Raw genomic sequence first — 26,469 nt, 5'->3', positions numbered from 1 at the left:
TCATGACTATTGCTCATTGCCAAACACTTTACAGCCAATTAAGTACGTTTGATGGGTCGTCACCGCTGTAACGTAGGAAATGCGGCAGTCACAATTATGCTCAACAAACTCCAAGCAGCAACGTTATAATGAGCAGATGTTTATTTTTGTAATGTCGACCTGCGCCATTAATATTGGCAAGACAACGGGTCAACACCCCTGCTCTTCAAAATAGTGCCAGGGAATGTTTACATCCACCTAAGCAGGCAGATGGGAAATAGAAACATAGAAAACATATTGCACCACCATTCAATATGATCATGGCTGATCCTGCAAATTCAGTATCCCACTCTTGCTTTCTCTCCATACCCCTTGATCCCTTTAGCTGCAAGGGCCACATCCAACTCCCTCTTGAATATATGCAACCAACTGGCCCCAGCTTTCTGGGATAGAGAATTCCATAGGGTCACAACTCTTGAGAGAGGTTCTTCCTCATCTCAGTCCTGAATGGTTTAGCCCTTATTCTTAGGCTGTAACCCCTAGTTCTGGACATCCCCAACAGGCTGTAATCCCTACTTCTGTATGTCCCCAACATCGGGAACATTCTTCCTGCATCTAGCTTGTTCAGTCCTATCAGGACTGCCCAGCAGTGGTTAACACTGTTGCTTCACAGTTCCAGGTTCAATTTCAGATTGGATCAATCTCTGTGTGGAGTCTGCACGTTCTCCCCGTCTGCGTGGGTTTCCTCCGGGTGCTCTGGTTTCCTCCCACAAGACCTGCTGTTAAGTAATGTGGGCATTCTGAATTCTCCCTGTGTACCTGAACAGGCCATCACAGGAATTAGTCTGGTGAACCTTCACTGGATACCCTCAATAGCAAGAATGTCATCCTTAAACTAGACCAAAACAGCATACAATACTCAAGGTGTGGTCTCACCAAGGCCCTGTATAACTGCAGCAAGACATCCCCCACTCTACTCAAATCCTCTCGCTATGAAGGCCACCATGCCATTAGCTTTCCTCACCACCTGCTATACCTACATGCCAACCTTCAGCCACTGTTCCACCATGACACCCCGGTCTCGTTGCTTTTCCCCTTTTTCTAAACTGTAACCAAATAATAATCTGCCTGTTTTTGCCACCAAAGTGGATGACCTCAAATTTACCCACATTATATTTCATTTGCCAAGTATTTGCCCACTTAGCCAGCCTGTCCAAGTCACCCTGCAGCCTCTTTGCAACCTCCTCACAGCACACACTGCCACCCAGCTTAGTGTCGTCTGCAAATTTGGAGATATTGCATGCAATTCCTTCGCCCAAATCATTGTGAACAGCTGGGGTCACAGCTAGTCACCTGCCTCTCTGCAAATGGCCCATTTTACCCACTGCTTCCTGTCTGCCAAACGGTTCTCTATCCACATCAATACATTACCCCCAATACCATGAGCTTAAATTTTTCTCCCTAATCTCTCGTGTGGGACCTTGTCAAAAGCCGTTTGAAAGACCAAATACACAACATCCACTGGTTCACCCTTGTCCGCCCTACTGGCCACATCCTCAAAATAATTCCAAATTTGTCAAGCATGAATCAGTTCTCTCAAACAGGCTTTGCAAAAAGGTTTGCCCTTCAAATCCTCAAAAAGTGTCCCAGAAACCTTCAACAGCTAATGAATTGCCAAGTGTAGTCATCTTTAAAAGAAAGCGAATGGCAGTCAATTTATGCATAGCAAGCTCTCACAATCAATAAGGTCTTGGCAGGGTCAGTCGGGATAAATGTTGTCTAGGATGCATGAACACTGCTTTTCCAGGAACGTGTCTCTTTTTTGATCATCTGGGCAAGTATAGGTTTAGCAGTGATGCAGCAATCCTCTACTTTTTAAAAGTGACAGCTTTCATCACATATTAACACCATGCAGTGGGGTTGAATGCCATCTTTGCTTCTAAAAGCTAGACAGCTACCACTCAGCCAGGCTCAAGGATCAAACCGTTAATGCGGATTCCAGGGTTGGACAAGCTGAAATTATTCTGGTGTAAAAATCAAACTCGATGTGTGTTCAAAAGCTTTTACTTTGGTGCATTCTAGTTTGGACTGCTATCACATGAAAACACAAAATAAACCACTTTGCAATCACCTTGTGAGCAGCTTTCTCGGTCCAATCTGCGAACATAATCCTTATTTTAACTACCACACAAATGGAGCTCCACAATAAATAAAGAAATCTTGCACGGTGGAAGGTGTCACAATTTCAGTTTAATAGATTGTGTTTTGGGACTCTTTTTAAATTTAGAATAAAAATGAAGATGGTCATGTGAGTGGTTCTGACATTTGCCCAAGAGGAGGCCGGAGTGAGAGAGGGCCGTTAAAGATTAACGGAATGCTCAGAATATTGTTTTGCTGGGAACGTACAAAGTGCTTACACTTAGGAGTCAAATGACGGCAGTGTCGGTGATTACAGTGGTTAGACTGGTAGGCTCCAAAGTCCTAGGAAAGTGTTGAGAATGTCAGAATATATGCTTTAAACTGTCCATTTAATTCCAAGATAATATAGAATTGGCAGCTAAATAGTCAACCAACATTTCAACCTAGATACAAGGCCCATGTGACTCACACCGATAATCTTTTATTAGTATCACAAGTACATAGAACAGTACAGCACAGAACAGGCCCTTCGGCCCTCGATGTTGTGCCGAGCAATGATCACCCTACTTAAACCCACGTAACCCAACAATCCCCCCATTAACCTTACACTACGGGCAATTTAGCATGGCCAATCCACCTAACCCGCACATCTTTGGACTGTGGGAGGAAACCGGAGCACCCGGAGGAAACCCACGCACACACGGGGAGGACGTGCAGACTCCACACAGTGACCCAGCCGGGAATCGAACCTGGGACCCTAGAGCTGTGAAGCATTGATGCTAACCACCATGCTACCGTGAGGCCCCTTGCTACCGTGAGGCCCCTTAAAGTAGGTTTACATTAACACTGCAATAAAGTTAATGAAAATCCCATAGTCGCCACACTCTGGCACCCGATATAGGGATGCGCCACCAGATAGAACTTTCTAAAATATCCCTGAAACTAGTCTGCCAAGATTTGGGCCCATAAGTCTATTATGGCTCACTGCGCAGGAATATGGGTGGGTGCTCCCATCAGGCTGGGGAAAAGAAAGCAAATACAATGGATAGAAAAGCCACCGTTCGCATCATAACAATTCTGTGATTCCTTGTGCAGCTATGAATCATCTTGATCTGGGAAAATTGAACACCTACTTAAAGGAAAAGTATACCTACAAAGTGGATTTTTAGTTGTGTTACATGTAAAGGACTGGACTGGATATGTTTATTGTCACATGTACTGAGGTACAGTGAAAAGTATTATTCTGCGAGCAGCTCAACAGATTATTAAGTACATGGGAAGAAAATTAAATACATAATAGGGCAACATAAGGTATGCAATTTAAGAGAGGTTAGTAATAATGTTAGGCGTAGAATTAAATTTTAAAAGATTAGAACGAGTACAAGTAAAAAGTGGATTGGTTAGGGAGAGCTTGCAGAGAGTTGCCTTGCTCTGGCGCCATCTTCTGAGTCGGTCCACCTAAAGAAATGCTTTGTTATTTAAGTACTTGTTGCCTAAAACAAGTGTTGAGTGACTAATGCTCTTGGTTTGTTAATACAAAGTCTTAGAACCTGAAATCTTGTTGTGGCATCCTTTCAGCTATCAGCAGCACGGTAGCATTGTGGATAGCACAATCGCTTCACAGCTTGAGTCCCAGGTTCGATTCCGGCTTGGGTCACTGTCTGTGTGGAGTCTGCACATCCTCCCAATGTGTGCGTGGGTTTCCTCCAGGTGCTCCGGTTTCCTCCCAGTCACAAAGATGTGCAGGTTAGGTGGATTGGCCATGATAAATTGCCCTTAGTGTCCAAAATTGCCCTTAGTGTTGCGTGGGGTTACTGGGTTATGGGGATAGGGTGGAGGTGTTGACCTTGGGTAGGGTGCTCTTTCCAAGAGCCGGTGCAGACTCGATGGGCCAAATGGCCTCCTTCTGCACTGTAAATTCTATGATTCTATGGAACTGAAAGTTTAAATTGAAATGAAAAATGAAATGAAACTCGCTTATTGTCACAAGTAGACTTCAAATGAAGTTACTGTGAAAAGCCCCTAGTCACCACATTCCGGCGCTTGTTCGGGGAGGCTGTTACAGGAATCGAACCGTGCTGCTGGCCTGCTTTCAAAGCCAGCGATTTAGCCCTGTGCTAAACAGCCCCAATGAAATTTCTACATGGACAATTAGACGGGAATGAAAATTCGACTGGGTTCTGCGAACTTCAATGGATTGACACTTGACACACAACTGAATGTCCTGAGAACGAGTTATTATTACAATTGGTCTTTAAAAATCCAATTTTGTTCAAACTTAGATTTTTAGATCCACCTTCAATTTTCTTTAAACGCTGGGGGCATAATTTACTTTTCACTCAACTGGCTGTTCACGTGTAAAATCAGACAGATAAGCGTACATGACATGATTCGAATCTCCACGGTAAGAATCACAGTTGAGCTAGATCTATCCACATCACAATGCTTAGTGCCCAACACAAGACATCAACTTCCAGGGCACTTTTTGACCAGTGGAGTACCTTTGAACTCAGCTTAATGAATTCCTGAATGAGAACACAACTGCAGATGGTTTTGGACTTTACGTTGACAGTTATGTTACTGGACTAGTAATCCAGAGACCTGGAGTAATGATCCTAGGGCACAAATTCAAATCCCACCATGGCAGCTGAGGAATTAGTTAAATAAAATGGTGTTCAAGCTGGGGCAATCATGGATGATCGATCAATGTTGGTCCTACCAGCGGCACACAGTGAATAACTATCTGATTCGCTGGGGGGGGGGGGGGGGGGGGAAGAGAGAGGGTGTGTGTGTGGTTGATTAGAATCGTGTAAGGGGGCAAGGGGAGAAGCTTCCCAGAATGGTTTCCCAAAATTGCTGACTTGCAGTGGAAAACTGGCCGGTGAGGGTGTGAAGTGCCTGAAGTTGTACCATTTGGATTAAAGGAAAACACCAAAATGAGCAGAATTGGGAACACAGCACTATGAAGGTCCTTTAATAAACATAAGTGGCACGCAGAAAGCACAAGTTCAGGGGGGGTTTTTATTTGATAAAATTTTACAGGAAAAAAAATGCAGAAACTGAAAATGTTTTCATCCTCTAGAAATTGGAGGTTCACCACATTTCACCTAAACATTACAATTAAAATGTAAAAAAATAAAAGACACTTAAAAATCAATTAATTGATAAAGCTTCCAAATACGACCTGCAGGCACTTTGTTTTGGAATGTTTAAAAATCAAGATTAAAAAAGTTGACATCTCTTGGTTGAAGTTACAGCTGCGGTGAAACCATCGTTGGATCACTCACTGCAGATCCTAGTAGTAGTCTTTGTTATACTGATTGCTGTACTGACTCCAGAACTGTTGAAGTCGCTGTAAAATTTGAAAAAAACAAACAAACTTGTGAGAATCAGGAAAAACCCAACTAGCAGCAGCTTTCAAGAAGCAAAGATCCAGAAATGTTTTAGAAAGTTTAAATCAGGTGCAGAAGTACACGGATCCCTGGCTGGCACGGAAAATATAAATACCAGTACCCATCTCACTGCTGTTTTGACTGTGCATAACTAAAAAGTTAACTTAATACACCGGAGACCACATACTACAGAGAAAATTACCATTCCTAGGATACTAAGAGGATCTCCATATTAGCAGGAGGCCAGCTGAAATGTGCAACATCCACCCAGGACCCTACCAGCTTCAGCGAGCACAGTCACGTTGAAGTGACTGACTTTGTTCATTAAAAAAATGAATGCAGCAATACCAGAATGACTATAACTGGAGTTTTATTTGCACGATAAGTACATCACCATCAAAATCCATTTTAGAAGCTGCTGCTACTGTGCTTCAGGATTCCCGAGATTTTCTTATCACAAGGAACCAAGTTTAAAATGGAAATATTAAAATCTACCAATAATTGTTTCTCCAGAGGCCTTTGCTCGTGCATCCTCCCACTCTCTAAGCTGCTTCAAGGTCCTCCATAATCTTTAATAAAAGCGCATCCAATTCTCTTATCAGCACTCCCCTCAGACTTCAACTGAATTTGAAAATCACTCGCTTTGTACATCATTTATAGGTTTTTCAAAAAATATTTTGAATAAAAAAAGAGAAATCCTGCAGATGACTCCAGACTTTAAACACCCTAGCCCTGATCAAAAACTATATTAAGCAGATTACAAATCAGCAACATTTGAAACACCTGCATGGAGAACAGCCGTATTCCAGAATGCTGCAGTATGAGGATCCATCAACAGCACACGACTTGTCACTGCCCAAACCAGCTTTCAACATGACTGCAGGTAAACTAGTTTTGTCTGCCACTCAGCACCTTGGATTATAGTGTTACTTACCGCCTGCTGCTGACGGCTCCAGTTCTGTTTGTAGCCCTGACCTTGGAGGAAGTTTTCATTTCTGTAGCCTTGGTTAAAGCCACGATTTCCCCTGCCCCTGAAATTCTGTCGCATTGAAAAAAATGTTTTAGTCAAGAGACAGGTGTACAGTTTTCTACTTGCCCTTGAATGGCTCTAAAATCAAGGTGTACCCGCATAAGTAATACAATACATCTTACAACCCAAGTACTCAATGCTTAGCTGCACCACTTGAGTTCCCCAGCTACCTGTACTGCACGTTATTGCGATTACAGTTAGCATCAATAGCAGGAAATACCAGTTTTCCTTGGTATTGTGTTGATTTGTGTAGAAATTACCAGTGTAGTGTAATTATATCAGATGCATTCCTTGAAAGCTCCAGTTCAACAGGAAGTGTGAACATCACAATTCTCATTCCTATTGCACCATTAATTTTGATGAGCAATTAACACTAGTTTCTAATAAGGATGAACCACAAAGTGTGGTAGGATTTCCACCGCAAGCAACCCGTTTCCCCTTCCAACTTCATAATTAGTGTCCCAAAATCCTGCTCAAACATCCAGTAAATAGTAAAACAAAGGGGCAGCACGGCACGGGGTTAGCACTGCTGCCTCTCAGCGCCAGGGTCCAGTTCCTGTTTTGGGTCAATGTCTGTGTGGAGTTTGCACGTTCTCCCCATGTCTGCGTGCGGGTGCTCCAGTTTCCTCCCACTTGCAGGTTAGGTGGACCGGCCATGAGAAAATTGCCCCTCAAGTGCCGAGGGATGTGAAGGTTTGGGAAGTGTGCGGGGATAGGGTGGGAAGTGAGTGGTGCTCTTTCACAGTGTTGGTCCGAATGGGCACTGTCAGGATACTCTGAAAGATGGCAAAAATACCTCATGGCTATGCCATTTCAAAGTTTTATCCTTGGAAGAACAGCTTTATTCTCATCATGTCAACACAATGGTGGCCATGCCGTCTACTGTCAAGGCCCTAAGCTCTGGCAATTTCTTCCCTCAATCACTTTCCAACTTTTTCCTTGAGGTACACTGGGATGTTTTTGAATGCTGAGTGTACTATATAAATACAAGTGGCTGGTGCTGAGCGGGAGCGCCAACTACTATACATTATAAAATCAGGAAGAAATGCTGTATGGGCACATATAAATTGGTTGGAAGAATAACAGAGTCCCTGCCTTCTCCTAGTCTTTGTTACTCATAACGAAAAGAGTAACAAAAGATAAAGATGAGGGAAGCAATGACCAGACAGAAACGGCAAAAAAAAAACTGATGAAGTGAGCAACTGATCAGGAAAAAAATGATCCGAGGTTTGGTTAAAAAGATCCATACGAGATCTGGGGCAGCACGGTAGCATGGTGGTTAGCATAAATGCTTCACAGCTCCAGGGTCCCAGGTTCGATTCCCGGCTGGGTCACTGTCTGTGCGGAGTCTGCACGTCCTCCCCGTGTGTGCGTGGGTTTCCTCCGGGTGCTCCGGTTTCCTCCCACAGTCCAAAGATATGCGGGTTAGGTGGATTGGACATGCTAAATTGCCCGTAGTGTCCTAAAAAGTAAGGTTACGGGGGGGTTGTTTGGGTTACGGCTATAGGGGGGATACGTGGGTTTGAGTAGGGTGATCATTGCTCGGCACAACATCGAGGGCCGAAAGGCCTGTTCTGTGCTGTACTGTTCTACGTTCTATGAGACTATTTACTTGATACAATCTTCGAAGTTGCAGACTTACTGGGAACAAAAACACAACTGTGACAATTCAGAACTATAGTCATGTGTCTCAGAAGCAGTTCACCGCCAGACAGAAATAATTCAAAATCTATACTTTACTTGTCCATAGCCTCCTCGGTTGCTGCCTGGACCCCTGTGGTTGTCTGCTGCGCCCCTGTGGTTGTAGGCACCTCCCCTGCCACTGTAAGAGGGTCTTTCAACAAAACCACCCCTATTGTAGCCTATCATCGGAGTGAAACGCTGATTGTGAGCATAGCCACGACTCTGTTGATTTCCTCTTCTATTATACTGTCCACGGTTTGAACCTGCTTGATGGAAAAGAGTGTCTCAGGATTATCACATTTCATTTCCAATTAATTCTTCAATGCAACATTCATGGGGGAAAACCCAGACACTATGGTTCTGCTCTGTATTCTTTTAAAAAGGTGACTGAGAATGTCGGTTTACAGGAAAACCTTTTTATGGAAGATATTCATCCAGGACAAACATGCAGCAGACAGACTTTGGATTGACCCAGCATGCAGCAGAACCCTAAAAACTAGCCAGGTCTCATGGACGTCTAATCTGTCTAAATGTTACTACACATTTGAGTGTTCCTAAATCAGGGAAGGGAAATTAAGATATCTGCTTCCTGACCAGTGACCAGAAACTTCTGCTACAAATGTCCGCGCAAATAATAGGCAAGAATGAAAGTGGGCTTGGCTGCAATGTTCCCATCCCTTTGGCGTTTGTTATTGAAGCTCACACAGGAATGATGAATACTAGAGGGACACTCTGAAGGATGCCGGGAACAATGAAATCATACCCTAAAACGATTAGTATCACATGAGAAGTAGAGATGATATAGACGTTTAGGGCCAGCTGCATAATTCTCTACCAAATGTTACTGCTGGTCACCAACGCAAGATTAAGTTCCCTAGTTGTAAAAGCAGGGGGGGGGGGGGGGGGGGGGGGGCGCGCGAGAAGGTGAACTCTATAGGAGTAGACCACATGTGTGCCTGCTCCACCATTCAGTACAATTATGGCTGATCTTGGCTTTCAGCTCCACTTTCCCACCCGCTCTCAATATCCCTCAATTCCCAAAGGCACCAAAATTATATCGATCCCAGCCTCAGGGGTATTAGAACGATGGAATACCCACAACCCTCTTGGCTGGAGAATTTCAAAGATTCACAATCCTTTGACTGAATCAACCTCTTCTCATCACAATCCTAAATAAGGTGATCATTTCCCAGCAAAAGGTACTCATTCGATTTGTACAAGTTTAAACCATTTGCCTACCCCCTCGGTAATTGCCGCGGTTCGGATATCCACCTCGCCCTCCTCTCTGGCCACCTCTATTGTACTGGTTCATTCCACCCCGTTGACCACTTCGACCCCGATTCATGGCTCTCTTCCCAGTGTTTGTATTGGGTTTTTTCTCTGGTGGTAGGGCGGTTTTACTTTCCTCCTTGTATTTCTCGAGCAATTTCTGAGCATCTTCCTTTTGCAGCTCTGCGTAGGTCACCTCATCCAGAAAGTCACCTGACTCAGGCAGCGTGAAGATACCTTAAAAACAGACCATTAAAAGTAAGTATCAATATGGTGCAGCAGAATATCTCTATGTTTCAATTTGCCTGCAGCTCCATAATTGCTCTTTAGATGAAGCCAATGCAGCCACGTTACACCACCATTTCCCTCGCATCCTGTACTCTTGACTCATGTTAGAGGGGGCCTACAGGGTACCAGCTCTCCTCTGCCATCTTTCTTCACACCAGGCCAGAATGTAAATAGGACTATTCAACTGTGTATGCAGCACAGCTGATCTCTGTACTCACCCAAAGTCCACATGTATGCTTTTTTTCAGCGCGAGGAGTGTGTTGTGTTGTATGTGTGGGTCATTCACCAGCAGCAGTACCACCCTCCCCCTACCAGAGTACAAGGAGGCACTAAAACCAGGTCCAGGTTGGTCCTGATCGCTTGGAGCAATGCAGTCAACTAAAGGGTCAGGGGAGTTCAAAAAGAAGTTTGTACAATGCATGACAGCACTGTATTCTTCTCCTGCTTCAATAAGGTCACACCTCACACTGAGCTCAGTGGCAAAGGACACCAATATTAAAACCTTTGAAGAAATAAATTTAGGACGGTCAGTTCAAAGGAGACATCAGGGCATTATTTTTTAAAAATTGTTGGAATTATAACTGTGTGCCCTTCCCCGGCTACAGCGCATGGAGAAGTCAGAAGATTTACAGGATTCTTGTGTAGCACCACCACATATCCGAGCATCAGAAACTACTTTTATCAGTGTGAGAACGATAATAGACTGCTGACCTACAAGAATTACACTAGACAAAAATGACAAGTTCACGAGTAAATTAAACTGTTTGGAAATAGCTGCATCGCAGCAGCTTATAACTACAGGTCAGTTCTGAAGCAAGATCTTTTTTTAAAAAGGCACAAAACATTTGTTATATAACATCCAAGTGATACATATCTCTAAAATTATACTTAACTTAAAGGTCAAATAAAAAGACTAATGTAACAGGCAAAGACATTTTTTTAAAAATCCAAAAGGGCAAAATCATATTTTTAAAGGTTTGGTTAAAAACACTAGAGGTAACCATTAAGTGCACTGTTGTACCACTAACACATCCAAACTATAGAGTAAGACCAGGTATTCTATCTTCCAAAGAAAAACTGATTGATAAGGCAACACAAGGGTTGCACTCAAATTGGATCTACACCTTTCATTTTCAGAACAGCATGCTCTGGGACATCCTTTCCCTCTTCCTCTGCTTTCTTCTTTGAACGCTCCTTATATTCTTCATCTGATGGGCAAATGACAACCGCTTTACGCTGGAAGCCTGCGAACAGGCACATCTTCCTTCTTTGTGCAGCTGCACACACATTTGTCTACACAAGAAAATTAAAAGTTTTTTTGAAAAAAAAAGCTATGCTTCTCATTTTGAGTTTTCCAGGCACCCCCACACCTCCCATTCTTGCACAGCATCCCATCTTAATTTAAGCCCAGCAAAGCTGATAAGACAGCACGAGTTATTGTGCACCAAGTATATTACAATTAATTATAGCAACCATATAACAAAGAGGATTGGCTACAGTAAGGAATCAAAAATGCAATTATACTGGGTTATTTGGTTGTTTTCCTACTTAGCGAGAACTTAAGTGCCCTATCTGTAATCTGTACTCAATATAAAATTTATTTCAATACATTGAACCCTCGCCCTAATTCTATCCTTTTGTCTCCCAAGCAAGCTGACCTATTGCGTAGATCATATACAGGAACAAAAACAAATCTGAATATACAGTCAGTTAAATAGCAGAAAGATCAGCTTCCCGCATACCTGATCGAGAATGTAGTTGCGCTTCTTGCGAGCAGCAATCTCAATAAACTTGCTCAAACATTGTGTAGCTTGCTGAATCAATGTAGTTAATTTACCCCTGTCAGTCTTCTGACGCTTGAAGCTCAAAACCTAAAAGAGGGCGGAAAATTTGAACAGAACACATTCCAAGAACATTGTACGTTAGGATCAAACATTAATCTGGCCCTGGATTCCTTTGTTGTTCCGTGGAATCTTTACTTGTATGCATTCTTCAGCACTTTAACACATGTGGTAGTTAGCAGAAATATAATTCACAGGGGCAGCACGGTGGGCTCAGTGGGTTAGCCTTGTAGCCTCACGGCGCCGAGGTCCCAGGTTCGATCCCGGCTCTGGGTCACTGCCCGTGTGGAATTTGCGCATTCACTCCGTGTTTGCGTGGCTTTCGCCCCCACAACCCAAAGATGTGCAGGCTAGGTGGATTGGCCACGCTAAATTGCCCCTTAATTGGAAAAAATGAATTGGGTACTCTAAATTTATTTAAAAAAAGATAATTCATGATTTTGTTTTGTATGCTCACTATTTACTTCCAGGTTTATTTGTAAGGTGGCACTACACGAAACATTGTGGTTTTAAAAAAACGATCTATTAATTTCCCTTACACTAATGAGGGTAGTCAATTGACAATGCAATTCTTTCCTTGCATCTTATATTAATTTTTCTAAATTGCCCATCCTAGTAAAAGGAATATTCAGGAATGGAGCAGAAAAAAAATTCAGAAACTAATTTCTGAGCACCACCTACTTGCCCATAGGTCACAACTACTGTATTTTTGGGGTTTATAGTGGAGACTTATCCATAATCAAAATCACTATTTACATAATTGGGAGTATAAATAATTGCAATTAAACTCCTTGCCTCATACCAAAATGCCTCCAGTCTAGTCAGGTCAATCCTATATGGCAGTGTTCAAGCTGGAAGTCATGAAATGTGCAACAGACTAAGAGTTTGAAGGCTTCTCTGATGTAAAGTAAATTGCGTTTAAAGTGTTGTATGATGATTCTTCTTTTTCATTAACAAATGCCTCAGCGCCGTAGACAGCAGTGCTAACCACTACACCACCGTACCGCCCGGTGTCTCTCTATTCTGCGGAATCTCAAGGTAGTCTAGTCTCCTCCTACCACAATGACTTTGACTTGTATATGAATAGAGTTTGGAAAAATCGCAGATCAATTAGACTTATACCCCAGAAAATAAGGTGTATTGTTACAGCCAATTGTTTACATACATGATTTCTGAGTGTTTTAAACATGCTGCTCCAATGTCAAATGTCAGAATAAACACACAACAAAAATCAAAACCCAAAACTGAACTGGAATTACATGCATAAACAAAGTCATCTAATAATACATAAGTAATGCATGTCTCCCAGGAGCACCTCAAGTGTTTCCACATGAACAGCAAAGTAAGTGTGAACTTCCTTTGGTCAGGGCAATTTAAACAATTTATGCAATTCATCTTATTTTATATGTACATGCACATACTGAAAAAAGTAAACATTTCTCAAGCATCTCACCTTCATTATATCCATGATATTGTTTGTCCCCAAAATATTATATTTGCCTGGATACTCTGCTGCATGCTTTGAAACCCAAACTGATTTGCCAGTTCCAGGCAAGCCAACCATCATCAAAACCTAAAACAAACCAAACGTTATTACAGGTTAATTCAAGTATCCTCTTCCTGAAATGACCACTAATTGTTAATATCAAAGAAAGATTTACTGCAGGTTGGTTTTTCGCATTACAAGACTCATACTTCTGTATTTCATTAACTTTCAATGTGAGAATTTAGAAAAATTATATAGTGTAAACATATGACATCATTGAAGCCTGGAGTTATGCATGACATTAAGTCTAACAGCTAGTGATAAAGAAAACATATTATAGCTATACTCAGGGCGAGACAAGACTGTTAACACTTTTTAAATGGAACATTGCAGTATCAGGTATGGAATCTAACCAGCACGTTTTAAAGGTCGAGCAACTTGTAGGTCATGCTATAGAAAAGCCAACTCTATGTACAAAACAACTGTTGCTTCTTTTCAACAGAAGTAGATTTTTGTGATGGAAGGGTTTTGAGAGATTTGGAACAAAAGTGGGTAAAATGGAGCTGAGGTACATGTCAGTCACAATCTAGCATGAGCAGTTTACGCCAATGTTTCTAGTGGTTAACACTGCTGCTTCAGTGTTACGACAGGGGGAATTTGCACTTTCTGACTGTGTCTGTGTGGGTTTCCTCCACATGCACTGGTTTTCGCCCACAGTCCAGACATGTACAGGTGGATTGGCCATGAGCAACGCGCAGGGTTACAGAGATGGGGCCTTTCAGAGGGTTCGTACAGGCTCGATGGGCTGAATGCCCTTCTCCACTATAGGGATTCTATACTTGATTTTAAAGCATCATATGTACCTCACATTCTCCTTTGGTTTTGGGACCCTTAGGCCCTCGTACACGCTCCTCCAATGGAACCTGTTGGATGAAGGTGAAGCCTTCCGGTGTCGGAAAGTATGGAGTCTCCATCTGTCCAAAGTTAAGCTCCACAGCACAATTGTGGCACAGAACATGCGGGAATAAGGCTCTGTCAGCGAGACTGTCTTTCCCAATCTTAAATGCGACACCCAGATCCTGACCATTCTTGGAGTAAGAGACTTCCACTTCCTCAGCATCAAAGTTCTGCAACAAAAAAATGTTAAATAATTGAGAGCACTAGCATTTCCTGCAGAGAGAAAAATTCAAGTGGAGATTGGCTGCAATTAACAAAGAATTTGATAGTGACTACTGCACAACTTCTGAACATTATTAAACATCCTTGTTTTGCATATGTCAATCATCACTATACGGAGAACAGCAAGCTCAACCCTCAAATATTCCCATGGGTGGTTGATCCTTACTGTAAAGGATTGATCTCCATAATTAGACTACACACTGATCGTTAAACAGAACTTTCCTATGTGTGCAATGCTCAGCTCTTGATGTTTTAAATATACAAGCAAAGAGACATTTTTAAAGCTCCTTTCACGAATAACCTCATATTTTGCAGATTCTTTGAAAATAATAAAACGTAATGAATTTTTAACTTCAAATTCTTATTCTCCAACAGCAGTATCACTGACAGGTTGGAGTTACTAATTGCAATGTGAAGGAGCTAAATGGATATTAGTTTTTGATAATTGCTATACCTAAAACCGCAAAACGTTAAATGCATAAGTTTGTTGACCCCTATAAATCGATGATTAACAATGGCATCAGGGTTAAGGTTTGAAAACACAGCAGAAATGGTTGGCAAAAGACAGCACATCAAAAATCAGAATTCTTTGTTAGTCATGATGCCATGATTCCCTACACTGTTGACTTACCAGAAAGCAACCAATCACATCATTCTCTCCGAACTTCTCACTGTAATCTTCAGACTTGCAATTTGAACATTTTGCTCCATTCCCAGAGTACCCGACAGAAAGTTCTTCCTCTCCTGAAAGCAAGAGTTTCAAACAATTTAAACTCAACAAACTGTACAAGAATGAGCAGGCAATGGTCAGGTGCACTAAGTACACAGGTATCCCATATTTCCACAGTAACCAGAATTATAGTATCATGCGACCATCAGGACAGTAGAAAGCAAGCTGAATAAAATACCATGTTCCTAATTTTGATAAGTGTAATAAAGACATTGTTGCACATTTTATATCACCACTCAATCGTTCCAGAGTTAGACAAGCATATATTGCAGTTTAAAGGAAAGGAGTTGAAAAAGAAGAATGTTCCAGTTCGCCTTAAAATGTAACCCCCCCCCCCCCCAAAGTAGTGCCATTGTTTTGCTGTACCTAATGCTAACTTTCAAACCGTCACCTGCTGACTTGACTAGATCATTTTGGGCCAGAAACCCTTGCAAGGACACTGGACAACCACTTAGTTTCAGAGCAGGGTGGGACCATGCCTTGATAGCTGCACTGTTATAAAAACCCAGCCTGAATGCCTTGGGGAAATGCCATTATAGCAGCAGTTTGTGAAAAGTGGGAAGCCGACAGTGCAATCCCATCTGGGCAAGTATATAACACAACACAATTAAGCTTCAGTGTTGTTTTTAAAAGGACAGCCAATCTGGACATGTGGAGATGATCAATGCAATTTGCCAAGATAAATGGGAGTTGGATAAAATGGTTTGGAAGTCTGTCGGTTTACATGTTGATTATTTGCGTCAACCATGCATAGAAAGACTTGCTGGGTCAGGCAGATATTGACAAAAAGGTGGAACTCTTAAGTGTGGAGAAACAATTAAGACCACAGTAGGAAAGAAATAGCAAATAAAGGAAAGAAATAGCAAATAAAGGGAAGAACAGGAAAAGAGAAAACAAACCAGAAATAATCTATTATAAAAATATCTTGCAGTCAAACACTTGGCCTGAGGCTGTGAGATGCAAAGACTGGGTAACATATAGAAAATACAAACATGCCGTGTCTGAACTAACAGAAAAATTCAACTAAACATTTGGAAGCGGACAGATTTCCAAGCGAGAGAAAAGTGCACTATTTCCCCAAGAATGGAATTGCTTAAAAACAAAAGGTCAAAGAATATCTACAGTACTACATTGTTAAAAGCAATGTGACACAGTAAAGAAAAGCTAGCACATCCTTGGAATCTGGTACAGACTCTATAGGGTTGGCTGCACATTTGATTAATGGATGGTGATTTGCAACACAGCCATTACTTTGCATGGTGATTGGAAGTAAAGGCAGGGATGCGCCAAAGAGGGTCAAATGAAAAAAGGAACTAGTGGCTGTTGCAAAATTACCAAGAATTAAAAAGCTAAGTCTGGTAAATTTTCCCGGTAGCTATAAATCTAATCTCTTAACCAAGCGATCGATGCTCAAAATGTTTCACTCGGCGCAGGGAGAGACAGTGAATTAAGAAACAAGATGATTGACACTATAAAACATTTATGTGATAAATAATATGGATAATATCAAGTTTTATAGAACATGTTTTATAGAACACAAATTCAGAAAGTAGAAACCAGAAGACCCTCAAGCTCAGATGTTCAAATTATCCTTTAATATGCAGACCAGATTAAGAATTATTTCATTAATATAATGCATCATTTAAGCATTCTTTTAAAGCTGATATATGACCTACATTATTTAATGCAGAAATGTATTATAGCGTAGGTACTATTATTTCCCAATTCTCTGACTCCTTCAGTGTTTCTTTCACATATAAATCTGCTGCATTAACCGCAGCAATTAATCCCTAATTTTCTCTTCTTGCAAATACATATACCTACTTGGGCTCAGATTGCCAAGCAAGGTGGCACATTATTGCTTTTGAAGCCTAGATAACCCAATCATAACCTTCTCACCAAATGGTCACAAACTTGCACTTTCCATCAAATCACAAGCAGAAACCCAAGGGCGCAATTCTCCGCACCCCACGGGGCCTGGGAGAATCACGGGAGGGCCCCCCAGCATTTTTTACGCCCCCTGCAATCTTTCCCCTCCGCCGCCCGGCAAGATCAAGCCGCCATGTCTTGCCGGGCGGCTGAGGAGAAAGACGGCCACCGCGCATGCGCGGTTTCGTGCCGTCTGCGTGATGAAGTCATCCGCACATGCGCGGGTTGGAACCGGCAACCCGCGCGGATGACTTCACATTCCCGGCGTGACGAGGTCGCTGCCGAGAAAGACGGAGACCCGCTCCTAGCCCCCTGGGTAGGGGTGAATTAGGTGCGGGGAGTGGGCTCCGAGGCCGCCGTGAACCTCGGCCGAGTTCACGACGGCCTTCACGAATTCGGCCCCCTGCGGAGAATTCCACCCCAAGTCTTTTTCTTTCCTTTACCCACCTCTAAGCAGAGGGCATCATGGCCAAATTGCAACACCTTGCATCGGTTACAACTGCAGGCTGAGAATCAAACATTGAATTCTTCAGTCCAAATTGGTCACTTACATACTATACTCCCTTTAAGCCATCGTGGGAGGTACTGCAGTTTCATTTACAAGTGAAAATACTAAATGCAACATTCTCTGCAACTTACTGCATACAAATCTACTTCATTTCATTAGGTGAGGGACATCAGTGCTGAATCTTTCCAACAATTCTCCAGTATTCAGCCGATAACACTCAGTCTAGTTTGATACAAAGCAAGCCAGAACTAGTTCTGAAACTGCAATTAAAGTATAAAATCTTGACTCAGCTTCATATTGTTCTTCAAATCTCACTCGTCCACTGTATTATTTTGCAATTATCAGGGCGACACAGTGGTGCAGTGGTTAGCACTGCTGCATTGCCTTTCTATTTTTCAGAGTATAAAGCATAGAGCTTAAAAACATACTTCGTGGGCTGCAAACTACTCTCTATGCTGCTTCAATGGCCCATAATCCTGTCTAAAAAGAAAAGCATCCTTTCCTCTGGGTAGGACATGTTCCACCTCCTCTGCCAGTGTGGCCAATTCATGTCAAAGTCGGGGTAATTTTGAGCTGCACATCTGATTTTGAACTGGAATGAAAATGCCTATGTTTTCACACAGTACTGTCAGAGTCAGCTCAGAGGAAGATTCTAATTTAGTCTGGTATGAGCCCATATCCAACTCCCACAAGTGAAAGGAAGTGTCTAACACATTACACTACCTACATACACCCAGCACTTCATGTTTGGATTTTTATATTAAAAACCTGATTTAATCAAACTGCCCACATAAAGTTTATCTTTTCCACAAAATAACACGACAACTCCATTCACTAAGCAGCTTCATTTTTGAAAAATGTCACTGAAACCATTGCAACATAGTTCCAAGTCCACAGCGACTGGGTAACTAGCAAGGAAGCTACTTTTAACTCACCATAAAACCTCTCCTCACCTATTACACCCTCAATAAAAAGAAACCTTCATATAGTATCAAATCGCATTCAGCTGGCTTGCTACGCACAACACTGAGCAATGTTTACGCCTGTTGGCCAACAGATTTGGGGAATGGCACTTAGATAGAATTCAGGCACTCCATTCAGAAATGATTGTGCATGTTCCCCACGGTTAGTGGGAATCGGGTAGAGGGGTAGAGAAACGGATTCGAGAAAGGGTGTAGAAAATAGGGTGCTGTAAACTTACCAAGTAACATGCTATAGGAATCCAGGGACCAGCCTACCCTCACTTCATGTGGGTCAGTCTGATCTGGTGGCAAATGCTTAACTGGTATCTTCTCAATTACCTGTCAAGACAAATGTCGAAGTCAGACAATAACATCCTAAATTTGTGACTTTTAAAAAAGCATTGCTTACAAAAATTGAAGATATTTACCTTCATCTCAAAGCAGATTTTGCCTTTGGTAACTCCGTAGGAAGCTCTACCTCCAGCCCAAAGGTAGGCAAAATCCTTCCATAGTCAGTGGCATTGCGCCAAACGATCTCTATTGATCTTAAAGTGCAAATCGCAGTTGTCTTTAAAAGAACATGACATGTGTTAGTACTTTAATGAAAACCACCTAATATAATAGTACACACTGACTAGCATGTGTGCGGAACTGACATAGGTCATTTTCCCACTGTAATACTAAAAGATAATACTATATACCAACTAAGGAAATAACATGACTAGATAACTAATTAGAAGCTATAATGTGAAAAAAGCAAAAAAAAGGAGAAGTTGGACCCATTTAAGTAATTCACTGCCCATTTTACAACAAAACCAGTACAGCTGTGACACTAGAGTAACGACTAGAACATTTCGCCGATCTTTTCAGGGACTAAACTGCAACCAAGCTAGAGCTCTAGGAGTATTAATGCAACACACGGTAGATATTTTTAACACCTACACAAGCTTGTAGACATTAATTTTCCTCCCTTTTCCAAGGACTAATACGACTATGCAATCATTATGGCAGAAAAACTGAAAGAGGAAATGATTGCCATTTAAATCTGCTAAACCGTTACTGGTTAAAGTCAGTTGAACTGTTGCAAATACAAAGGGTTTTCCCAACATAAAAACTTGTTATTAAAATAATTGACTTGCCTAAATATCAAACTAGAAGCTCACGATAGCTATTAAGTCACAAGTTTATGCTTTGGTTGGAGGAGAAATGAGTTGAAGAGAAAGGGATGCTGCCTTGGACTGTTGAAAGATGACATTCAGAAACATTAGTATAATAATGGCAATAACGCAGGATCTCTTTAGGCTTTCATGGAACGGCCAAGGATGTTGGAACAGCATGTGTTTCGGAATGGTACTGAACGGTAGCATGGTGGTTAGCATCAAGTGTTTCACAGCTCCAGGGTCCCAGGTTCGATTCCCGGCTGGGTCACTGTCTGTGGGAGTCTGCACGTCCTCCTGTGTGTGCGTGGGTTTCCTCCGGGTGCTCCGTTTCTCCTCCACAGTCCAAAGATGTGCTGGGTTAGGTGGATTGCCATTCTAAATTGCCCTAGTGTAAGGTTAATGGGGGTGATTGTTGGGATATGGGTTACGTGGGGTTATCATTGCTCGGCCACAACATTGAGGGCCGAAGGGCCTGTTCTGTGGCTGTACTGTTCTATGTTCTATGAACCAACCACAGCCATTAGAAGCTAGCCGAGTTAGGTTTAAGGGTTAAGGATATGCCCAAAGTGCGAATGAACACCCAGCAGGTTTTCCACTGTTTGAAGATAATGCTAACAACGTATTAACCCGTACTTCTAAATGTGAACAGAAAGGGTCTTAAACAGGATTAAGACACTCAGGCTGATCAGGCTTCTGGACTTGTTGCCATGTAACAGAATGCGAAAGGACATGACAGCTATTATGGAAATGATGTGCTTCAGCTGGTTAAGTGCTCGGAGGCCTCGGCTAGTTCGAACTGACAGAAAGGAGTCATGAGATTCCAATATTTAGGAGGAGGAAGAAGTCATAACTAGGAATTGTAGATCTATTAAGTATGACATCAACTTTAGGAAAGATGCTGCAGTCTTATAAAGGATATGATCGTAATCAGCTGGAACGGTTAGCAATTACTAGGTAGTTTACCTTGAAGAGAAAAAAAAATGATTTGTCCCAACTAATCTGAAGGAAGTGATCAATTAATGAATGAATATGGCAGTCCGATAGAAGCTACACAATATTTTATGAAACAGGATAGGCACTGAGGGCCATAGTTTGATGTGTCATTGAAGGTGCATAAGGGCAATATAATGAGGGCCATGGATAAGAAGATTTCAGACCAAAGTTTTAGAACTATACGATACAAGAACACAGTATGTAGGCTGTGTGTAAATTATATGTCTATTCTAGCCTCAAACATGCTGGTAGCCAGGCTATGGGTTATTTGCATACTCAATAAGTTGGAGTTACTCTCGTTGGAGAAATGTTTCCATTATTTTAGCCAGATAGTAGCGAATTAAATTCACAGGTATGCGCACAAAATACAGGAAGGTTCAAGAACAATGCGTAGCAGGTATTCCAGTCTGAGAGAAAATATCCAGCCATTATGGGGAATTTCAAAGCAGTTAGGAATAATAAGATTACGGGTTGCAAAAGCTTGTGGAACTTGACTCATTGCCCCTGGAGAAGAATTTCCCAGAACCTCTTTCTGAAAAATGCTTTTGCCTCTCCTGGGTAAACTCTGAATTTGGGGTGGGTGAGGACACAGCAATGGCAAAGTGTGACTGCCAGGAGGGTTTGTGGATGGTGTGGTCTCGCTCCATAATCCGAAACTTGACTTGTGCAGCAATTCTTCACAAGATCCTCGTGGTTCAAATTCCTGCCTCATCACCCATTTACAATACAACATTACCCATCTGGTTAACATCACGTACATGTATCCAAAGCAACTACAGTATCATCACATTCTTCCTCATCTTCTTCCACGGGTGGGCTGGGGAGATTTAGACCTAGAAACAGGCATACATATTGGTTAATGCTTTGGTACTAAACAGAACAGTACAAGTTACTACGCACTGATTACATAAAGTTAATCATACCGCCGATATTTGTTTTCTTCCAATATACTCGTAATAGCCACGTCCATGGTCTTCATGAGGTCTCTTTACACCTTTGCGATTTTGCTCTTTACTCTTATCATTGTCTGGTCAGCCTGGCCCTCTTTTTCTAAGAGAAAAGCAAGTTATAATTGACCAATATTGGCTCAAATGCAAGATTACAATGATTGTACGCAATTGGGGGAGGGGTGGAAAATCAAAGTCAATGTACAAAGTAGAAGTTAAATATCAGCTTAATTCATAAATATATGGGAATTTAATTGTTCCAAATGAGGTTCATTGTAATTCATGAACGTATTTCTGCAAAGCACAACACAGAATTTATTGGCTTAATGTTAACCACTATAATACTCTTCTACAATTGAGAGGGTAATCAGCCCATGAACTGTATTATTCATAAACTGTTACAAGACTTTCATCGAAAGGATTAAAGATAAGCCATGTGAAGTTTCTACACACCCAGCAAACTGATCAACATGGAGCACAGCCCTTATAAACAGCTCAACTTCACCAGACTCTAGTTCAGGGGACTGTTTCCTCTGAAGTCGTTTCATTTTGATCAACATGCAATTATTTGAAATAAAATTGACCAAGAACAATGTTTTGGTCCTAGACTCATCTCTAAACCAGAATAATGATTTAGGGACATTTTAAACACTGTGGTCCCACACAGAAAAGGTATAAGGCTGCACATGTTAATATAGTTCCAAAGGGAGACTTTTATCCAGTCTCTCAAGTGTTAGCCGTTACAGCAAGAGCGACCCAATGCACCAGTCACCATGTGTTTGTAATTCTTTTTCTGCCACATTAAGTTGCAAATTTTGTTAACATACGGAAGAGCTAAGGTGCTAATTTACTGTGCATTCATGCTAGTTAGAATCAGAGCAAGGCAGAAGACTGCCTCCTCCAGGCCTGGGGATTCAGGAAGCAATTACATTTATAAACAGTATCAATATGAAACTGTTTTTTGCAGAGACCAGTAGTATTGGGAATTCACCTAAAGTCTTTCACAAACCACTTTCACTTTGAATAAGGAAGTACGGAGGGATTACTCCTCAGTGGAAATGTGCTGATGAAACGCCCCGCACATAAATAGGACAATTCTGTCATTGGAGATTGAAATGGGACACACAACGCTGCATCTAGAAATTGTTCTTGGCTATTAATAAGAAACCCCTGCTCTGTTAGCCTGGGAGCAGCTGCCTAGTTAACACTGCTCAAAATCAGTAGGGCACTAAAATCACAAAAGTACACTTTTATGGAGAAGAAAGAGCACGGCAGGCACCAAGCTATTTAAAGGCAGCTTAAATGGTTAGATCAACCAACATTTTAATTTCACCACAGAATGAAACATACAAAACGCTGCTCTATGCCTGGCCCAGTTTGGAACACAAGGCTGTAGGATGACTATCAGTCCTCTTCGCCTAAAAATTGTAGCCAATGTAACGAAATTCCAATAAATCAAAATTAAACAGGACATATTCCAAGAGAGCACTTGGGCAACACACCCCGACTCAACTGCACAACTAGCATTTCCACTTCTGACTTATTTTTAAGTTTAGGAATTGTGCTTTTCAAACATGAAAAATGTTTGCCAATTTCAATTCTACTGCAGTATCTAGACTATTTTGAATGTTCTCAGTCACTGGGCAATTATGAAATGTTGGCTCACAAAAAGTGACAGAACCCTGCTGTGAATTGAGCAGAATTATGGGGATCCTCCAAAGACTTCCAGCATGCGGGGTAATTGCCTGGGTACTTAAAAAAACATTTTTTTCCAAGTCTGAAAGCGGTCACACAAAATAAGCTACCCCAAATAAAACTTGAGTGTTGCAGCTATCTATATGCCAGAAAATTGAATTTGCAGCCACGCAGCCTAAATAAGATGCAGCTGGTTGCAAATCGATATTGCATTGACTGATCCCAGGACTGCTACACTGTAGCCTTACATTCTGTAACAGTTTGTTTAATTTTTGCTGGTTTCTTCAAATCTGGGTAGAGCAAATCAATTTTGATTGTGGCAGCAGCAACTGTGTTAAGCCTTTTCTCAGTTGGGAACGTGTCCACTTGCCTTCAGTCATATGTCAAAATTACAATCCAACAGCCAATGTCATTGTATGTCCACCCGGCCTAACGGCTGAGTTGTTTGTGAATGGTCTCCCATGGCATTGCTCACATTGCACAGGAAGAATTGCTACTTTATAAATTACAGGATTGTTGCACCACAGAATCACAATACGTTACTCTGCTGCTGAGATGCAATGGAAGACGATGTCATATAACAGACTCTCCCTGATATTTTTGGTGCTAACTTGTTGGTGAGGGATCTAACCTAATTGTGAATTATAAATTTCAAGCTGATTTCTGAACTGCTACCTTGCTTCTTGTATTTCGACTTTGAAATGGAATGAACATACCACGGTATACCTACCTAGGAAATGTTACACCAATGTAGAGACAAGAAGAAAGGCTTATAGTTCTTTTTTTTATTACAAATTTTCCTACTGTAGAATTGAAACTTGAGCTACTTGGGCAGTGCTGCAATTCGACTACATCAGTACTTTAATATTCTTCTTAGAATGCTTCTTCAAAGATTGAAACGTGATATCAAGGTTTACCCCCCAAGTTAACCAGCATTGAAAATGGCCCACTTCCTCTAAATGCTGTACCTCCTTCAAAACCCATCGCCACCAACTCAAGGAATTCCAACCTGAACCCTCAACAGCTAGGATGCCACCCCAAACTACCCTTTGGCTTCCACGCAGTAGAAACACACCACTGTCTCCCAGCTGTATACTCGCCTCTCCCACAACACCCCATCAACCTCTACCCATTCTACAAAATAAAAACAGTCTTGCACAAAGCCACCAACTTTCCCCAACTTCTACATTTTCAATCTACGGTTTTGAACACCTGGAATTTGCCTAAATTGGCTCTGAATTTGCTTGGCTCGACTCTCGTCTGTACAGCATCCAGAGATCATCATGAGTGGCTAATCTTCCCACCCCAATGTCATCCCTGGAACCTGCACAAACCTAATCCTCACCTTAAACCTAGAACTCATCTCTGCTCAATGTCACACACATCCTGCGGTACATGTAGGCTCACACCCCACATATACAGCACTGAATACCCAGCTTTAGCCCTCTCAGCTGCTTCACAACTTTGTAGGTGAAATCTAAGATTGGATAAGCCTCAAACTTATGTGGCTAAAAATGAGGACCCCCCACCTAACCAACCAGACAGATCTCTCCCCTTTGCCACCGACTCTGGCCCTGAACTGCACACAGACCCAGCCTCTGCGATCTTGGCATCCTGCTTTAGTTTCACTACTGCCTTCCTCCACTCCCTCCTCAGGGTCAGTACCGTCTACCAAAAAGGGATGATTATTCCAGGTCGAAACACGCAATGCAAATGTAAACATTTTAAATAAAAATGCTCAATACAATTGCAAATGGGGAGGGGGAAGCGGGTGCCAAAGTAATCTTTGTTCCCACGTGCCAATCTCCCCCCCTTCCTCCCCCTTCCCTCGCTCCCTCTGCTACTCCATTTTGCTTCGCATTATTTCCACCCTCCATTTTCTCTGGCCTCCTTCCCCATCCTGTACAATCAGCCATCCCCCTTCTCCCATTTTAAATCCAGTCTCTCAGTGTGTGAGAGCCAGCTGGAGCAGCTCCTCCCCCCATCACCCGCCCCATGCCAACACCGCGCCAATCCAGGCGCAGCGCCGGAAGTCACGGTCCTGAGGGCTCTTACCGTTTAAATAATAAAAAAAAAACCGCACTTAATGAGAAATAAGGCCGAGGCCTGTGTGCGGCCCGGCGGCGGGGGGAGAGAGAGAGAGGCCCAACCTTTGGCGGAGTGCTGCGGGGCGGGAGCTGGGCCCGAGGCGGCGCCTCCGGTTTGCTGGCCGCCCGCGCCTCGCCGCTGCCCAGCTCCATTGTCTCCTCTTCTCCCCTCTCTCCTGGGCCGGAGCCTGGCCTTTCCCGGCTCCGCTCGCCGTGCCGTTTTCCTCCTCCTCGGCGTCCTCGCTTTTCCCTCCGCCTGCGGCCGCCTCCGCGGAGCTGGCGGCCGGTGGTGGCGCGGCGGCCGCCTCGGGCAGCGGCCTAGCGGCCGGGGCAGCGCCGTTGAGTCCCGGGCCTGGCGCCTCGGCCTCGGCTTTGTCTGCCCCCGCCACCTGCGGTTCCTCCTCCTCCTCCTCCAGCAGCGACTCGGGCAGCTCCCGCCCTCTTCGTCGTCCTCCCTCTTTCTTCTTCTTCTTCTCCTCCTCCTCCTCTTCGCCGTTCTCCGGGTCTCCGCGGCCCGGGCCCGTCCTCCTCCTCTCCCTTCTCCCCGGCGGCCGTCGTCTCCATCGCCTCCTCGGCCTCCTCCACCACCGTCTCGCTGTCGAGCGCGGCCTGCAGCCGCTCCTGGAGCTCGGCCTTCAGGCCCTGCACGCTCAGGCCGCGCTGCTTCAGCTCATCCTTCAGCTCGGGCACCTTCAGCTTCTTCACGTTGATGTCGCTCATGGTTGAAGTCGGGGACTGGGCTCCGTCTCCCTGCACCCACCGAGCGAGCGGCTCCTCGAGGCAGCGCGCCGCGCAGACTCAGTGCGACCTCCTACCGTAAACCCCCGAGTGTGCGCGCCCGCTACAGGAACAGGCGCCTTTCCAGCAGGGCTGCTGGAGGCTTACCCCATTGGCTGCTGGTGATAGTGCATCACCATGGGCGCTGCTAGGGGCTTACCCATTGGCTGCTGGCGATAGTGCATCACCATGGGCGTTGCTGGTGGCTTACCCCATTGGCTGCTGGTGATAGAGCATCACCATGGGTGTCTGCGGGCATGCCCCACTGGTGCTGCTTACCCCATTGGCTGCTGGTGATAGAGCATCACCATGGGCGCTGCTAGAGGCTTACCCCATTGGCTGCTGGTGATAGTGCATCACCATGGGCGCTGCTGGCGGGTCACTCCATTGGCTGC

The 26,469-nt window shown here is 43.2% G+C and overlaps 2 protein-coding genes across 2 annotated transcripts; both read right to left on the bottom strand.

Annotated features, from left to right (window-relative positions):
• Positions 1 to 5,316: 5,316 nt before the first annotated feature.
• Positions 5,317 to 25,508, bottom strand: LOC119975724 (heterogeneous nuclear ribonucleoprotein U-like). The gene is made up of 14 exons (XM_038815550.1): positions 25,361 to 25,508; positions 21,492 to 21,618; positions 21,327 to 21,401; positions 18,844 to 18,983; positions 18,655 to 18,754; positions 14,918 to 15,030; positions 13,971 to 14,234; positions 13,075 to 13,194; positions 11,523 to 11,651; positions 10,905 to 11,073; positions 9,463 to 9,729; positions 8,281 to 8,486; positions 6,445 to 6,549; positions 5,317 to 5,470 (listed from the first exon to the last, which is right to left on the bottom strand). The coding sequence occupies exons 4-14, from the start codon at positions 18,847 to 18,849 to the stop codon at positions 5,414 to 5,416; spliced, it is 1,536 nt and encodes a 511-aa protein (XP_038671478.1). The 5' UTR covers positions 18,850 to 18,983; positions 21,327 to 21,401; positions 21,492 to 21,618; positions 25,361 to 25,508; the 3' UTR covers positions 5,317 to 5,413.
• LOC119975732 (heterogeneous nuclear ribonucleoprotein U-like) lies at positions 25,361 to 26,181 on the bottom strand. The gene has a single exon (XM_038815562.1). It carries the CDS (start codon positions 26,015 to 26,017, stop codon positions 25,616 to 25,618), a length of 402 nt encoding a protein of 133 aa, XP_038671490.1. The 5' UTR covers positions 26,018 to 26,181; the 3' UTR covers positions 25,361 to 25,615.
• Between the last annotated feature and the right edge of the window lie 288 nt (positions 26,182 to 26,469).

This window comes from Scyliorhinus canicula, chromosome 1, assembly GCF_902713615.1.
Source record: "Scyliorhinus canicula chromosome 1, sScyCan1.1, whole genome shotgun sequence".
NCBI lineage: Eukaryota > Metazoa > Chordata > Chondrichthyes > Carcharhiniformes > Scyliorhinidae > Scyliorhinus > Scyliorhinus canicula.
This window is presented reverse-complemented; position numbering and strand designations above follow the sequence as displayed.

Bases quoted from the DNA above. Each gene is read 5' to 3' on its own strand.
- LOC119975732 (XM_038815562.1), bottom strand. From the start codon at position 26,017: ATGAGCGACATCAACGTGAAGAAGCTGAAGGTGCCCGAGCTGAAGGAT.
- LOC119975724 (XM_038815550.1), bottom strand. The intron at 9,730-10,904 runs GTGTAGATCCAA...TCTGTTTTTAAG, and splicing joins TGCTGTTCTGAAAATGAAAG to GTATCTTCACGCTGCCTGAG. The intron at 6,550-8,280 runs GTAAAGTATAGA...TCAATGCGACAG, and splicing joins ACCGAGGAGGCTATGGACAA to AATTTCAGGGGCAGGGGAAA.